Raw genomic sequence first — 18892 nt, 5'->3', positions numbered from 1 at the left:
TAAAATTTTGTAAAATCTAAATTTAGTAAAAATCAGTTGAGCACCTCCATTTGGGATTTATTTTTAATTAAATTTAGGGATGTTTTTATAATTATAATTTTAGATTTTAAAAGTTTTTATAAGATAAAATAGTCTTTTAATTTATTTGGGGATAAAATTGTCATTTTATTAAAATTATTTAATAGTGTTAATGCAAAAGTGGCTAGTTGATACAAATGTGAAAAGAAAGGTGGTGTAAAGTATATATTAGAATTTTGTAGTGGTTATATGAACATAAGAAAAAATAAAGGTGGTACAATGATAATTTCCCTAAAACTAATATTAACCATCTTATGATGCGCATGGTATAGTTGAAGAATTCAGCCTCTTTACGGAAGCAGTTCAAAGGTTAATTCCTTGCGTATAACGAATTAATTTTGAATTTCAGAATTTATTTTTGCTGCTGTTTATTATAAGATGGTTATTAATTTGATTTTCAGATGAAACATTGATTCCGCAGATATGCTTCGAGGGTAGAAATTGATTTACAGGATACTCTTAGATGCTTTTAATGAAATTGAGGAAGATATGGCCAAGCAAGGAAGATCACGCTGCGTAATTATGCAAAATATACGGTACACGTTATCATCTCTAACTCTTTTTTTTTTTTTTAATTACAAATATGTATATTGTACACAATTACGAGACAGATAAATTTGTTCCACCAATAAAATGATATTTACGGGTAAATTAAAGTTGAATAGGAGGGATATTTGTTCCACGCACAAAATGTAATTACATAAGATATTTACAGGTAAATTAAAGTGGGCTGGTGATATTCTACCCTACAAATTCTGTAACTCCAACTTCTAAAAGATAATAACAAAAATATTATTTTTAAAAAATTTAAATAAAGAAAAATTCTAAAGAATTAATCAATTAAATTTATCTTAATTTGGTTTTGTGACATCTTAATTTATTTTTTTGTGACAGATTTTTTATCATATTTGACTATTAAGATTGCTTTAACCTAAATTTAAATTGATTATTTTACTCTTAAAGCTATTTAATTATATAATTAATTTTTTATTGATATATTTTATTTTATCAAAAGTTGGCAAATAATATATATATAATCAATTAATTGCTGGTACTATTAGCTTTCACGATTATTTTTAATATTGTATTAGTGATTATTAAATTTAATACAATCAGCTACTCTAATAAATTACTAAATAGTTAATTTTATTGAACTAAAATTACCAATTTAATTAGACTATAAAAATAAATATAAAACAAAGTTCAAGTAAATCATGAATAAAAGAATTAATTGGTTAATTAAATTTTAAGTAACAAATAAAAAATGATTTTATATATGAAAGAAATATTATAAACGGATAATTTTTTTTATTCTAATTCTATCTAAACCCACTTATAAATTGGGATTGCTAATCCCATGATTTAAGGATTAAATTTGAATTAGTCTCCTCTCTAATCCAATCCAAGGGAAGTTGCCAAACATGGGATAAATATTTAATCTCAAAATTAGTTTAATCTCACTCTTAGTCCTAACTCCCAAGCATAGCCTCAGATTATAAGTCATAAATTAAGTATTAAAGTATGAGATATAAGAACACATATTTTTTCAGGCAATTAGGTAATTTTATGTCATAAAGTAAAATAATTAAATAAAATTTATATTAAAGTAACTTTAATTGTAAAAAAAACTAAATAAGAAAAAAATATAAGAATGATTTAATTGATTAATTATATAAATATTTTTATTAATTTGTATTTATTAGAAATGATGTGAATTTATTGTAAATATCTTTTAAACGTGGGGTGGGTTTACACAAATAATGAGGTGTAAATATTCCTACCCATTAAAGTTTCACGTAAGTTTAGAAAATACTTCATTCACCACCACTGAAATTTTGCTAAAGTTTTAAATGTCATATATTGTAATAAATTTATAGATGACATATATTAGTAATGCCTATCACGTAATATTGTTCTGTTAGTGCTTTATATTTTTTATGTGGCAAAAAATGACTCTTTATTTCATGTTGGGCCTCATCTTTTATTATAAAAAATAAGAAAAAAATCATAACGTGGAAATTAGTTACAACCTAATTAATTTTGATTTCAATTGCACCATAAACTATTTTCACCTTTTAATTTTAAATTGAATAACAATAATGACAGAAGCTCGTAATATCCACCAAACTCAAATCACACAGAGTTTACATAACAATTATGGAATATAAAGAATACTAGAATATCTCAAGTTCAAAAAAAATTATAAAACCTTTTACAAGTGAAGAAAGTAACTCAAGAAAACATACCTCTACAATATATCCATCTCCAAATCCAAATACAACAAAATCAGGGAAAAAGAAATCGAAGCGTTTTTACTTAACAAGGGGAAAAAAACAATTGTAGGAAAGACAAAGGAAATAAATATGCACTTTAAAAGCCGTAAATAATCCAAAAAACTGGTTCTTCGAAGTTAGAAGCAAATGAAACAACAATAATCTTACAGTCAAATACTTGTTTAAAGGCTTCCCCTAAAAAAAAAAGAAGAAAAAAAACTGGTTCTTCATTTTTTTTTATGGTTTGGGCACAAATTCGAATAGAAAACTTATCTTCAAAGTGGTTGTATGGTTAGATTCACTCTTGTTTTCAAAAATTTATTATGAACCAAAGATAGTGTTGAGTGGTAGCGAATAAAAACAAACGATGAAAATATGGTTTGATTTGTTATTGAGAACAAAATACAAATACATGATAAATTTGTAGAGTAAAATAAGTTGATCCATGGCTTCAAGAGAAATAAAAAAGACATTCTTGAAAAAGGATGATAAAAGGGAGAAATTGTTGACATCTTTTACGCTGCGCTAGGAGGGCTTGATCTCAAAATGGGCTCGCTCTTATTTTCGAAAATATGACTACATTTATATTACCGATTTACCTTGATTTGATATTTTTTATGGTTTTTTTTTAATATCTTTCCTTATTTGGAATCCTGAATCATCCGCTTTGATGATAGACTTTGTATTAATGTTAAATAGAGGGAGCAATAAACAATCACTATAATAATAGAGATATGATTATAGGATACGAATCTCTTCGAGTGTGTGGAGTAGGGACTAGACCATTATACAGTTCGACTAAGGTTGGATTTTGTTCTTTAAGGAGAAATAGTTATTGGGTTCTGAGGACAATAACTTACTGCTATTGAAGAATACTAATTAATGCTTGCAAATCTAGAGAGAGATAATTGTGGGAAAAACTACAATTTTGTTTCCCTGTTTTATCTTCAAAAGATTTTAACCATCAGTAACATCTTAGAAATTCTTTCTATGGTCAAAAGATTTTAACCATTGATAATATCTGAAAAATAGCTGAGTTTGCCTGAGGTTTGGAGAAGGAAGCAGATTGAGGAGTTTTGGTTCAAGGTGGAGAAATGTGGACTAAAATGGTGAATCCAAAACTTGAGCAAGTTATACGTCAACGTTTTGAATAAAGGCTTAAGTAGAACATGTGGAGTGCACGTGAAGAGGAGAATCAAGTTAGTTAAGAAAGCTGTTAGTACAGGTGGCAAGAATCTGTGCATTCTGGAATTGATATCAGCCGTTATATAAGCTGGTTAATGGGGCAGCTTCATCATCGATCTAAGAGCGTGATAGAGAGAGTTAAGATAGAGAGAAAGCTTAGTCTTGTTCCTAGAAGTTAGCTCTTGTATTACTCTGTAAAGATTACTTGAATCATCAATAAAGCTTGCTCTGTGAGCTTCTCCCGTGGATGTAGATTGTGTTCTTCTGCACAATCGAACCACGTAAAACTTCTTCTTGTTTCTGAGTTTCATTAGTTTCTATTTTTGTTTCTTGATTTCTTCTGATTACAACCATTTCCATTAAAGGCTCTGTCAACACTCAAAGGTTTTTATTTAGGGTCTTAGCATCTTGTTGGTTAGATTTGTGATCTTGGGCAGTGTATTGGGTTGTTCTTCATTTTCTAAAGCACCCAATTCACTACACGTGCTTTGTACTCTTTCTCACGACCAAAATCCTTTTTATCAAAAATTGTTTATAACGAAACTTAAACATAAATCATAAAGAAAACTGATATTGAGAAGGGTACCACTTCAGCCCTCGCACTGACGGCCTGTTATTTGGTTCACAATGGGACAAATTTTTTTATTTTAATGGATATGATATTTTGGGTCTCACCGACGAAATCCATACACACCTGCCATCTCAATGGACGGACAATGTGCCCAGTCCGCACAAGTTCTTCTCTAAATCATATATGGTAACTAATTGGACACGCGGTACACTTTCCTAACTTCCAGTCAATACCAAATATTTTTGCAACTACGACTTAATCAGACAGTGCCAAGTATTCGTACAATTCATCAAAGAATGTAGCTTACTAGACGATTACTCAAGAGTATCTCCTCAAGTTCACGCAATCAACCATTGATTTCTCAGAAAATTTCATATGAAATTGATTTCCAACCTAAAAACCGGCTGCTGCGTTCTGGGCGTTTGATTGCGAAAGTCACGTCAACGGGGATGGTGAACAGAGCAGCTTTCAAAATGGCAATTCAACTTCACTTGATTCGCATGAAAAATCAGAACCTTGACAAATTACAATGTCATAACCTCATTTGTTGTACATAATTTGATGATTATGTCACGAAGTTGAAATGGTGGAAGAAGATGTTATTGGTGCTCGTGGAGGAGAAGCGAGGAAAGGCATTGGTGGGATTTGCAAGGCTTCTTTGCTTTCTTGCAACATTTCTATCACTCTGTTCATGGGCGGCCTGTTCGATGGACGAGTCTGCATACACCACAAACCAACAATAATCATCTTCTTGACAATTTCACTTTCCTCACTGGTCACAACACCGGGCAATTTTAATTCTCTGCCATGCTCGACATGCTTGTAAATCCAATGTGGAAAGTATATCTCACTAGAATGATCAATGCCAGAATCACGGTAATTTTTGCATCCAACCAACTCCATAATCATCATTCCGTAGCTATAGACATCAGACTTGTGTGAAACTTCTCCAAAGTTTCTATTGAAAACTTCTGGAGCAATGTAGCCGATTGTCCCTCTAGCCTCCAACATCGACACGATGCTCTCTTTCTTAAGGCAAAGTTTTGCCAGACCAAAATCTGAGATCTTAGGAACAAAATCTTCATCAAGGAGAATGTTTTGAGGTTTTATGTCGAAATGCAAAATCCTTGTGCTGCACCCCCGATGCAAGTATTCAAGCCCTTTCGCTATGCCTACAACGATTTCATACATTTTGTCCCATCCCAAGTGCTGACCACTAGGCTTCGAAGTATTCCCACTGTACACGAATTTTTCTAGGGATCCATTAGGCATGAACTCATATATAAGGGCTCTCTTGCTACCCTCTAAACAAAAACCCAGTAATGTGATAACATTAACGTGGGATGTTCTACTGATGCTTGCAACCTCATTAATAAATTCTTGTCCATTCCCTTTGGATGTATTGAGGAGCTTTACTGCTACAAGACGACCGTCAGATAACTTCCCTTTGTACACACGGCCATAACCTCCTTGACCGAGCTCGTCTTTGAATGAGTTAGTTATTTTCTTAACATTTGGAAAGCTGTGCCTTTTGGGAGCAAGAGATCCATAATTTCTAAAGAAAGCCTCAATATCTTGATCACTCTTTGTTACCTTTCTACAACAGACGGTCCGTAAAATTGATGAGTTCCTTTTCTTTCTGAATATACAAATAATTGCACAGGTGATTAGTATTCCCATCATTCCGGCACCTAAAGCTGCCGAAAAAAAAAAGTAAGTATTGATTGGATGCTGACTACAGTTGATTCTCTACACTCGTCATTATCTATGTAGCTAAAATAGTTTTATGATGCTTTCTTTTCTTATAAATAATTTCAATCAATTGGTTAACAAACTTTAATGAATGGTCAATCAAGATTAATCCTAAGACCGATTTGAAAATAGTAAGATTGATTAAAGATTAAAGAAAGACACCAGATATTTCTTGTAGTTCAGCAAGATTAGCTTGCTTCGGCACAACGAAATAGCCACAGCAAGCTTTATTGACGACACGGGATTATAAGATAAACCCAGCTTGTATCAGAGAACAATTCTGTCTTACTTGACTCTTCCTAATTCTGATTCAATAACAAAATATCTTGCCATATTACTCTGGTCATCAACTCTATACCCTGCTTCAGTATCTGTTTGCTGTTACAACCGGCTTTAACTAACTCTGCAAGTGGGTCCAGCAGTTGCCTAGTAAGCAATTGAAACGTCAACTGTTTCTTCTAAACATGCATTTGGATCCACAGTTTCTTTTAGTAATTTGATTCATTTTTGTTTTGTTATTTCATATCAAGAATTATATGTATGTATACAAAGATTTTTAGACTCGACGTAATATCGTTCAAAAGAGTAGGGCTCGAAATCTTTTTTAAGTAATATTATGCTCTCTATGTGGTTAGCATAGAATATCCCATTAAACTATATGCTTCTTTTTTTAAGTAATAGAATGGATCAGTTATATTACCTACGCCAAACCTCGATGTCCGGCTGCCATTGTCTGAAAGAGTAATAAATCAAGGGAATAAAGAGTCAGAAAGAACAGATACCTGCATATTGCAATAATATGGTTGTGCATACTTCATGTGCTGACTCTAATTCGAAGTTAAACAATTTAGAAATTTAGATTCGCTAGAACTAGCTCAAAATTCAGGCACTTGTACGTGCTAAATTAGCGTCAATTATACGTATATTTCAGGACTCTTTTAGATTTCTTTATAATTTAATTTAGAAATTCAACAGACAAGAAATAGTATCATATAATTCCACTGAGGATAAATTTCGGATTATCCCTTGTAAATTGATTATGTTTAAATCAATCCTTTACTTTTGAAAAATTATAATTTACTCACATTTTTGTTCAAAAGAAGAAGAAAAAAATAGAAGTGGGTTGATGATTTTTTTTTTTTTTGTCTTTTTAGTTCTTACAAAAATAAAGAATAAATTAAGGTTTTCAAAGATAAAATAGTGATTTAAAGATAATAAATTCACGAGAAAATGTTGAAAATAGAAATTCAGAATTTAATAAACTATGCAGTAACCCTTCTTCGTTTCAACTTAAGTAATTAACTAGTCTAATATTGTGGAAGTTTAGGAGTGTCTAAACATGGTTTACCATTAAGTGAAACTTGTTTGGAATCATTTTAAAAACTTAATTTGTAGGTAATGGCTATGGTGGAGCTGCTCCCTCATGGAGCATTAATGATATTTGTCAGATTATAGCAGTAAGTACAAATTTAATATTTATCTCTATAATCATACAATTATCATCAGTTCTCCACTGTTAAACAGATTCAATATAGTCCCCCTAAATTGTATGGTACGATAAGTATATTCCTCATATTTATTGGGACTCGAAACCTTTGGGACCACAATACGAAGGCCTTATTACTATTTCCCCAGAATGGATACCAGATATTCCATAAGTTCCCACACGAGTGGGGCTGTTGCACGAGATGTACAGTTCGTCAACATCGCCATCGCCTTGAGATGCAGTAACGGCAATCAAGAAGCAGATCATGAAGGTAAGGATATTGTTGGGGAAAAATCAGGTTTTTAAAATTTTATAAAACCTTTTGAAGGACCGCTCTCATATAATATATAAGAATTCGTATTCTAGAAATCGTACCTTGAAAATCCGAGTTGGCTTTTTCCGCTGAAGTGATTTAGGCTCCTAGATCACGATCCGCCACCACCACTCCTGTTAGATCACGATCCGTCACCACCACACGTATTAGATCACGAACTGTCACCAATGATCTTCCAGGTTATAACTCAGGTTCGATCTGCACTTGACGTGTGGGCGCCTTTATCACTACCAAAGCAACTAGCACGAGAAAATTTTTCTCTCAACAATGGAGAGAAAATTTTTTTTCTCTGATCTGTATAAAGTGGCTTCTCTTTTCTTTTTAGAAAATAAGCCTTATATATGTCCCTTTAGTGAAAACCCTAGGCTCCAAATAATGTCCTAAATAAAACTCACGTTATTTTCTTTTTCAATAGGGGACCCACCTTGTAAAATAACATAAGGCCCCTTATACAAAGCTAATTAAATAGAACCTCTCACTAAATGATATATTTAGGCTTTTGACCTAAATAGCTAGTTATCTTACTTATTAGTCCAGTAGTGGTGCAGTCAATTAAATGAGCTAACCCGGGGATCATTTGGGAACATACAATAGTGGCTACAATAATTAGGCATGTAATTAAACTAGCCCAATTATTTAATTCCAAATCTACTCCACTAAAAGATTAGAACTGACTTCCATAATTGTATGCTCGAATAATAATTCGTCCCAAGCCACATTGATTTCTTTACTGCACAATCCTTTGTACCACATCGTTAATTAAATTGATATCTCAATTGTCCAATCAATTTAATAACATCTTATTCCTTGATTCTTACTAGTTTTCTCTAATGATCATTTTCAACATACTAAATATGTTGACACACTCTGGCCAGAGAATTCTATGATCAAGTGCCGAAAACCCATCAAGAGATGTGTTGTACAAATTCTATATTGTTAATCCATAACTCCAATACTCATAATTGCTCCCACCAAGATACCAGGTAATCTTGACCACAAGGCTGTGTCGTGCTCATTGGTAACTCAAATGGAATAACAATTACAATCATGAAATCATAATTAACTCAAGATTAAGATTACAGTAAAATCAATACCTATGAGATTTAATAAGTTTGACAATTATTACAAAGTTAATTAAATCTCATATGTGATCCAGTTCAATGTAGTCGTACTACATCAATAAATTCATACATGATTAAGACAAATCATTCAATGAATTTATTACAGTCCATACCTAAATAAAGTGTCCAACTTTATTTATCAACTGTGAACTAAATTTATTTAATCATAAGATAACTTGTATTTATGTCTTCTGTGAATCCACATGGTTATCACATAAATACATATAATATGATTCAATGGACTTTAATACAAATATAAATGCATTTAAGATATTTGAATAAAATACCTCATTTATTTTATTAATCAGAAAAATTGTTTATTACAATTAAATAAACACATATGCTTTTAAAGAGCATATTATCCCAACAGTTGAGAATTGGTGGAGGGAAGAGAGATGCCTCGTGATTTTGTACAACTAGTCTCTTCGTCTTGTTGAGGTGAACGAAGACTTGGTAAGATTATATGGGTTTAATTTGCTTAATTTCAAATTTGAAATGAAATTGTGAGAGCGATATGTGGAATTTCATTATGTAAACGCAGAAAATAGTTGCTCAGACAAACAAATTAATTAAAGGTGAGCCCCTTTAGATTTTTCCACGAGAGAGCAGAAAAGCGATGGGAGTTGACTCTTGACTTTTTCGAGTGTTGCATCCAAAATCACTGAAATGAACGTATGGCTTGGTGCAAATCGGGTGAGGTTAGTTAAAAACAGATGGCTCCTAAGTTGCATTTCTACGGTCCCTTTTAATAAGTTTTGGTCCAATTTGTAGCTACACGGAAGTTTCTTAATCGATCAAAGCAATTCAAGACTTATTTGCCATTGTCTATGATTGTTGTCATTTAAAAGTTACAGCATGTTTATAAATATTTATTATTGTAGTTTAGAAGTTAAGAGCTAATTTGGTAATGTTGGAACTTTTAAAATAATTATCATTAATCGTGTTGTAAAAATAATTAGTTCTCAAGAGAATTAGTTAAATATTGTGGTAAATTTTATTTTTAAAAATACTATGAGTTTTAAAAACAATTGTATGTGCTTAGTAATCTAACTGTTAAACTATTGTAAGAATACAAATAATTAAAATAGACATAATATTGAATAAAATTTGTTTATACATATATAAAATTGTATGCATAGATTTTTTTTATTGTATATATATAATAAATAATAAGAAGAATAAATATTTTTGGATGATTAATTTTTTTTATCTTGTTATCTCAACATAATTTACAATAAAATAATCTATTATTATTTAATGATTTTATTTCCTAATTCGAGAGTAATAATTCGAGGCAATAAGAGTCAGAAAAGATATTCGCATATTGCAAAAACATGGTTGTGCATACTTGTGCCAACTCTAATTCAAAATCAAATAAACAATCTAGAAATTTAAATTAGCCAGAATTAGCTCAAAATTCAGACACCTGTGCTTGCTAAATTAGTGTCAATTGTACCTATGCTGCGTGCCGGTTTTAGATTTCTTTATAATTTAATCTAAAAAAATAAAAATTCAAAAGATAAGAAGGAGTGTTATATTTCCTCTAATACGGAAAATGTTAGAAATAAAATTTCGGAATCCAGTAAACTATGCAGTAGCCCTTCTTCATTTCAACTTGAGTTAGTCTAATATTGTCAAAGTTTAGGAATGTCTAAACACAGTTTCTAAGTGAAAGTTGTTTGGAATCATTTTTAAAGCTAATTTTTAATATATAAACAGCGTGGACTGGCAAAGCCGCATGAACTGGCAAACAAACCGAGCCTAAGTTTTGACGATTAAAAGATTTGTAACGATAATACGGGAAATGAAGGGCGTAGACGCATACCATGACGAGGAGGATAAAGGCACGAAAATTCATCTGAAGACTGATGAGATCCGCATATCCCTCGAGGATGATGAGAAGTACATGTCGAACAGAGCTTATCTTCCGCATCATATCTCACTTCGAACCCTTGATTCAGAGTCTCGATCAATTTACCTTCCGTAAGATAAAGAATATTGGGACGTGTCAGTTGTATGGGGACTTTGATAACACTGGAACATGAGTTGCTAAGATTGTGAAGCCGCGGGTCATCATAGTTGTCGACCGTGTAAAAGCTTCTTATAGCTACTCTAGCTTCTGAGGTACAACTATACTTATTTTTGTCCGGCTGTGAGGAGAAATCACCAGAGCAATCATAGAATAAACTGAGGTTTCGAACCTTCTCAGTGTAATTAAATAGAGGGTCGCTGATACTGGATTTCCGAATTGATTCAAGACAATCTCTACCCACATAATCAGCTATAACAATTCTCATGATTGGATGTGTATTGTTAATCTCTAAAACTCGAAAACTTTGATGTCGGATTCGTATGCTAGCATAGTCATTATCATGACATTCGAGCTCGAAACCTTGGCGACCACAATACTGAGGCCTAATGTTGCTTCCCCAGAATGGATACCCGATATCCTGCAAGTCCCCACACGAGTGAGAGCTGTTGCATGACATGAACTGTTCGTCACTATCACTATCGCCTTGAGATGCAGGAACGGCAATCAAGATGCAGATCATGAAGGTGAGGATGGAGATGAGAATTGGCGGAGGGAAGAGATGACTCATGATTATGTACAGCTATAATCTCTTTGAAAGAAACAAAGACTTGGTAAGATTGTATGGGTTTTGTTTGCTTGTATGAAGAGGTAATTGCCTAGTGCAACATTTCAATGAAGAAATCAATTTATTCATAATTTGAAAAGCAGTCGCAAAAGCAATTTGTAGAAAATTTAATAACTTATAGACTAGCTAGTTCCTATGACAAAGAAATTAATTAAAGGCGAAGAACCCCATTAGAATTTTCCACGAGAGAGCCAGACTGAAATCCAATGGCCGTTGACTCTGACTTTTAGAGACGGTTTGCCGGTAAAATAAAAAATCTATGGGTTGGATCTTGGATTGCCAATCGGGCTAAATTTTTTTAACAAAAGTTGGCCTAACCGGTCCCCTTTAAACAAGCTTGGACCCATTTGCAGCTACATGGAAATTGCAGAATCGATCGAAGCTTTTAATTCTTTAGTTGAATCAAAAAGCAATTGGAAGAATATTTTAACTCCTCATATTCTATTGCTTTTCCATGTCACCTAAACGAATGGGCTTTGGCAGAAGACTGATGTACCCGAAAGGAATGTCCCTTAAAACATATAAATAGCAGCATAGCACAAACTTATTAAAAAGAGTATAGATTAGTATGCAGAGGATTTTAATTCTCATATATCTAGTCCTAATTTTTAATTATCAATAACTGTTTTATTAGTCTATAGTGCCTCCTCTTAACTCTAAGGTAAAGGATTATTGTGGCAGTTTATTATTATACTAGACTTTAGTTGTAGGATACTTAATTTGATAAACTAGATTGATTATACGCTTTAATTTTATTGGATTCTGATTATAGTGTATATAATTTTTTTTAAAAGATGTCTTAATTATTAATTATTTCTTACAATATTGGAGCTAAGGATGCTGGTCCATCTCATCAATCTTATCTCTCATAACTAGCTCGGTAGCTACTTAAAAACTAGAAAAAGTAAAAATAGTATATATATATATATATATCCCTTTGTATGGGTTAAAAATAAATCAATAAATAAATAAGTATCATGTATGCATACCTGGAGCTGTACTAGGATTAGCGGCGGCACTGTTTGCTGGTGGCTGCGTCCTGAAGCATGTCCTTGGCGAAGGTCGATACGGGCAAAAGCAAGTAAAATCATTAGTAGTCCCGTTATATCCACATTTCCCTCCTGAAATAAGGCAATCATTGCATGGCCCGTGGTCTATAATCCACTTAACCTCGAAGCCCCCTTTTATAACTTGATCAATACTCCATGAATGAATTGTAAATCCTTCAACAGCAAGTGCCAGCACTGGAATCAAGAGACTGATCTTGCATCTGCTTGACAATTCATCATAACTTGAAATTGCCGGTGCACTGAAGTAACAATCAATGGACCTGTTATTTATCGGACAAGTAAACTTCTGTATCCGTGGCTGATGATGTTCAGTCAAATGATCACAGTAATAAAGCAAGCTGGCGTTTTGGTCGCTGAATGTGTACTCGAAGAGATTGAAATCCAAAGTACTGTTGATAAAGTTTATAAGACAAATGTTCGACATGAAATCTGCTTTTGCAATCTTCAGGATTTGAGATTCATGATAGATTTCGACGATATCATACTTCTGGGAATTGATATCAATGGTGGCTGTATCTCCCTGGCAATCAAGCTTGAAGCCTGGATGACCACAATAATCAGGCTGGTCGTTACTCCAAAAAGGATAGCCAATATCGGTGAAATTTCCGCAGCTGAAAGAAGCAGAACACTTGGAATATGCCTCCTCATAGACATTAACATATATCGAGAAAACTAGTGGGAATTGAAGCTGGCTGAACATAAGGATGAAAAGAGAGATTCTGAAAACAGAGGAACTCATGATCCACAAATTGATTAACACGAGATTATTCAGCGGAAACTTTCAAAGACAGATTAGCTGCTAAAGGATAGTGCCACCACTAAAATAAACTAACTCTTTTCAGTTGTTGACTTAAGGTATGCAAATTGGAAGTAAACGAGGTCCAGTTTGAAGTAATTAACTGAGAGAATTTGCCCAAATACAAGAGTTGACTTGAAATCCTTTGCTTGCTTCCTAGTATTTTCGATCTGTGAAGCCTTGTTTGAATACGCAATTCATCAATTCATTTTCAATACGCAAGTGATGATGTAATCAATTGATTGTCGTGGTTGGTGGATTCATCCTTTATTTGGACTTTGGAGCAAATACTAATTAAGGAATAGGCCAGAGGCCCAGAGCCGATAAACTCTAGTGGTTGTCAATTGTCATGAAATGAGTGTTTTGGAAGTATATTTATAAAAATAAATTCACAAAAGTAAGGAACAGAGCTTCTAATTTTGCTAATATCTAAAATTTGACTAAGTCTCTCAGCATACATTCTACATTGAGAGTGGCATATAGAGAAATATGAGTTAATTAATATTCTGAGGATGGTAGAAAATTACATTTAGGCTGGGTCCAAAAGTAAATTAAAAAAATAAAAAATATTTTATTTTAACTAAAACACACTTTTTAACATTTATTTAACCCATGTACAACATATATTTAAAGTTTTAAATTATTTAAACCCAACTTTTAAAACCTAATCTAATAAAAATAATTTTTTAAACTATAAATTTGTCAAAGATAATAATTTTTCTTAAAACAAATACAAGATATGAAATTTGGGTTTTTCGGCCCAGCTTTAAGGACAAAAAACAAAATGATCCAAGCCTGACTAAGCCGAGCCCAACAAAAAATGGGCTTGTAAAAGATAATAATTTTTTTAAAAAACATACAAGAAATTCGGGTTCTTTGGCCCACCTCTAAGGACAAAAAAGAAATGATCCAAGCCTGACCATGCCAAGCCCAACAAAAAATAGGCCGGCATTTACCATTCCTAAACTTAGACAATACAAGATAGTCAAGTTTCTAATTAACTTAGAAGTCAAGAAATAAAGATCCCTTAATTTAACTAGTTCAACCTCATATTTGGATCTTTTCCCCAAAAAAAATAAAAAAATAAAAACCTCATATTTAGATCCCACTTGAATTTATTAAATTAAATTAATAGCTTGTCATTAAAGATAATCTACGGATGGGTAAGAGGATTTTTAAACCCTTTTGAACTCCTTTCCTCACAGTTTATAGTTACAAAATTTTCTCTGAAGTGATAGTGGAGTTAAAGTTTTTAAGTGTAGAGACCATGCTTTTGTTAGTAAAAGTTCATTGTTTAATGAATTTTTTTACGATAGGAATTTATTAAGTACTTTAATTTGTGCTCTCCAAGTAACCTATGCTCTCAATCTAACCGTGGATCATCTTGCCCTTAATCCAAACGTTACAGAGCCTTCGTTGTAATGCGTACTATGTATGCAGAAATCAATCTGTCTTCATATATCCAGCACACTGTTTTTCTTCATCGACAAGGCTATAGTGTGAAATGGAACAATGTTGGGCCTCTGTGCTTTGATTTCTATGGGCTTTGGCCTGATATTAGGAGAGGCCCATCATGTTATTTTCTAGAAGTGCAACTAGAGCAACGAGGCTTATTTTCGTGAAATTTATCAGGATGGAGAACATCTAAACGAGAAACATGATTTCTTCGATATGCCTCCTTATTACACGAAACATATATATGAAATATCCTCTGTTGACTATTCGTAATTAAATATACACATGATTAGATAATTTTTACAAACTAATATAATACATGAACCACAAAAAAGAAATCTAGCATATAGTTTAATTTAACGACTAACTAAGACATGGATGTGAAGGAAGAACCCATTGAAGATAATCTTGGAGGAGAAGAGAGGAAAGGTTTTGGTGGGATTTGCAAGGCTTCAATGCTTCCCTGTAACATGTCTATAACCTTATTCATAGCCGGTCTATACGATGGATGAGTCTGTATACACCATAAGCCCACAATAACCATCTTCTTGGCAATTTCAATTTCATTTTCGTTGCTGCTCATAACACTAGGCAATTTAAACACCTTGCCCTGCTCAACGTGTTTGTATATCCAATGCGGAAAGTATATGTCGCTTGTTTCATCCACTCCAGCATCAGGGTTATTTTTGCATCCAACCATTTCCAATATCATCATTCCATAGCTATACACATCGGACTTGTGTGAAACTTCTCCAAAGCTTCTACTAAGAACTTCTGGAGCAACGTAGCCAATTGTTCCCCTGGCTTCAAATAGTGATACATTACTCTCCTTTGGAGGGCATAGCTTTGCAAGTCCGAAATCGGAGATCTTCGGGCAAAATTCTTCGTCGAGAAGAATGTTATGAGGTTTTATGTCAAGATGCAAAATCCTGGTGTTGCATCCGCGATGCAAGTACTCTAGCCCTCTTGCCGTTTCTATTGCAATGTGGTAGAATTTTTCCCATCCCAAGTGTTGGTGTGCTTTCGAAGTATCTCCGTTGTGTATGAATTTCTCGAGTGATCCATTAGGCATGTACTCGTAAACAAGAGCTCTCTTGCTACCCTCTAGACAAAACCCTAATAATGTGACAACGTTAACATGCGATGTTCTACTAATGCTTGCAACCTCGTTAACAAATTCTTGTACATTTTCTTTTGATGTATTTAACAGCTTCACTGCCACAAGACGACCATCCGGTAACTTCCCTTTGAACACACTGCCGTAGCCGCCTTGGCCTAATTTATGTTTGAATGAGTTCGTCATTTTCTTGATATAAGAAAAGCTGTACCTTTTGGGAGCTAGAGGTCCGTAATTGTTAATGACGGATTCAAGATCTTGATCATCCTTTGATAGCTTCCTGAAAATCGAATTTGATATAATTGATGAGATGTTAAATCCGTAACAGCGAATAATGATGCAGGTAACTGTTAATACGCCGATTCCTGCGCTAGCAACACCTGCAAAAATAAGTAATAATTCATGAGGCCATATTCAATGTTACAGCTTAGAATATTATAGAATAGTAAACCAAAACTGCGCTAAAACGAAACGTAATTTGGTTCCAACATGCACAACCGTATTATTGTCTGTGATAATACGTATCGATTTGATCATTTAAATTTGGCACATATTATCTCTTAATCAATTTATGGTTGCCAAGTCCATTCATGCACAACCGTATTATTTTCTGTGATAGGGTGAACCCTTAATATCAAAATTCAAAGTCTTAACTTCAAAAAAAATTCAGTGAGTGCTGCAGTGAAAGCAATAGTTGTTGGGGCAATGTATACAAGATGGGTAAAGTAAAGAAAAGGGTATTATTGGTTCGCAATATAATATACGCCAAATTTTATATGTATATTTAACCAACATGGGATACACGTACTAGCTAGCCAAGATATTCTATCACGTGTTACATGACCACCCACAACCCACATGGTATTTTAATATAATTGTATCCTGAGACACTGAGACTTTCAAACAACTCTTTTGTTTTAATAACATTACTTTGATATCCTTTCAAAGAAAGAGGAAAGCTATTGGCACCTTCATTATTCTTACAAAACCCCACTTCAAATAAAATTTCTATTCTCGACAAATAAGAATTAATACATGCAGATTTTTTTTCCCTATCAAATCACTTACATTTATAATCAATCCTTTTTTATTTTTTATTTTTTGATTTTCTACCTGAAACTTCCTATCAAACTAAAATAAATTACATAATTTTAGAATAATCTACAATCCTTTTTCAATTTCTTATTGATTTATTATTTTTATATTTAAGATTGCTTTCAAATTATAATTTAAAATATGTGTAATTTAAGTCAATAATTAACATTAAAAAATTTGTCACCTAGAAAACTTTTTATTTTTGTGTGCCGGGTGACGATAAGATTGAAAAAGAGAAAAAAAAATACACAATACTACTTTGAGTTTTAGCAATAAAAAATTAGAAGATTTATTAAAAAAGGAAATTTTTGGTAATAAAATAAATATAACTGAAAAAAGGGTTTCATGGGAGATTAGAGGGTGCCAATAATCCAACTCTCAAGGAAAATAATATTACTTTTATAAAATTCATAAATTCAACAGTAAAACATCTATAAACTACTAGGGTTTGTACCATATGAAATCTATCAATTAAAGAGATATTAAATAACCGACAAATTAATAATTTATTATTTAATCGATGAATTAATAATTTATTAAGTTACAGAGTTATTTACAATTCAATTAACATACATTTAATAACTAGACATTCAATGTATTTTAATAATATTGAAAAATAAGAGATGAAATCCAAGTAAATTTAAATCTTAAGCAAAAACAAGTAAAAATATAGTCATATTTTATGTAAACAAGTAACAAGAGAGTCATATTTTATCTAATTCAAATATCATAGTCAACAACATTTGTAATTTTAACAAATTATTAATTTATTATATGAACCGGACAACAAAATTATATAAAAAATTTTAAAAAAAATTATTTTATATTTTATCGAAATTATTAATTTAGTCCATTGGCCAAGTTGGGACTGTGAAAATTTATTATATAATAGAGATTATTAATTTATCAAGTATTAATTTATAGATTTTCTACTATAACAAGCTTATGGTAAGAAGGGGTTCAAATTTCCGATATTTAATTTGAAAAAGAGATGCTGCGAAACATTAAAAATTTATCCAGAATGAGCAAGCAAAACATATTGGTCTGTCACCTTACCTATAACAAGCTTCATTCCTAAGTTCAAACCCTTGCCTGTAAGACAATCATTCAAGGTTATTGAAAAGTCAGATCATCATAAAACTTCTGTATGAATTATTGTCAAAATTCAGACAACATATCTAAAGTTAATCGATTGCTTGAAATTGAGTACTGGTGATGGTTCAAAAGGGAGAACTTAGTTTTGAAAATCTGTTGTGAAATCACACAAATTTTTTAAGCATTTAGATAAATTAAGGACGAGGTTATATTACTTCACCAAACTAACATATATGTTATAATGAAAGAAAATATGTTACTAAAATATACTCTCTTTCATTAGATTTCATAGTTAAGAAATATATGTAATAAATTAACAAAATATACTTCAAACTATTGTAAACCTCTACTTACCAAAAACGAACCAAAAAGAATAGGACAAGCATATACGCACCAGAACAGGTGTTTGCCTGGGGTCCGTCATGGCAAAAGCATACAAATTTCTGAGAATTCGAGTGATTAGATCGCAGATTCCTCCAGAAGACTTGCATTCAGAGCAGGGATGCGAATGATACCCTACATCAAACCCTTGTTTCAGAGCTTTTCCCAATTCTCCAGCCTTTATATAATTAACAGCAGTCAACAAAACTGGAACTTTGATACTCGAATTACACGTCTTTGAAATATTAGGAAACTGAACCCCCTCCGAAGCCCCATCAATATTTGTAATATTTGTGTAAAAGACCACTCTTTTTCTGCCTCCTACGTTGCAGCTGACAGTATTCAGAGCTCTGTCGGGAAATATCTCATCACCACAATTAAAGAATAAAGTGACAAATCCGACGCTGTTTTGGCTGTAGTAAAACG

At 32.5% G+C, this 18892-nt stretch overlaps 2 protein-coding genes across 2 annotated transcripts; both read right to left on the bottom strand.

Annotated features, from left to right (window-relative positions):
- Positions 1-4327: 4327 nt before the first annotated feature.
- Positions 4328-13377, bottom strand: LOC18046118 (LEAF RUST 10 DISEASE-RESISTANCE LOCUS RECEPTOR-LIKE PROTEIN KINASE-like 2.1). Its single transcript, XM_006442545.2, has 3 exons — positions 12447-13377; positions 6560-6592; positions 4328-5804 (listed from the first exon to the last, which is right to left on the bottom strand). Exons 1-3 carry the CDS (start codon positions 13264-13266, stop codon positions 4678-4680), a joined length of 1980 nt encoding a protein of 659 aa, XP_006442608.2. The 5' UTR covers positions 13267-13377; the 3' UTR covers positions 4328-4677.
- A 1768-nt stretch (positions 13378-15145) lies between these two features.
- LOC18046116 (LEAF RUST 10 DISEASE-RESISTANCE LOCUS RECEPTOR-LIKE PROTEIN KINASE-like 2.5) lies at positions 15146-18054 on the bottom strand. The gene is made up of 2 exons (XM_024187424.1): positions 18047-18054; positions 15146-16275 (listed from the first exon to the last, which is right to left on the bottom strand). Exon 2 carries the CDS (start codon positions 16079-16081, stop codon positions 15146-15148), a length of 936 nt encoding a protein of 311 aa, XP_024043192.1. The 5' UTR covers positions 16082-16275; positions 18047-18054.
- Positions 18055-18892: the final 838 nt, after the last annotated feature.

The sequence above is a fragment of the Citrus clementina genome, unplaced genomic scaffold, assembly GCF_000493195.1.
Source record: "Citrus clementina cultivar Clemenules unplaced genomic scaffold, Citrus_clementina_v1.0 scaffold_3, whole genome shotgun sequence".
Lineage (NCBI taxonomy): Eukaryota > Viridiplantae > Streptophyta > Magnoliopsida > Sapindales > Rutaceae > Citrus > Citrus x clementina.
This window is presented reverse-complemented; position numbering and strand designations above follow the sequence as displayed.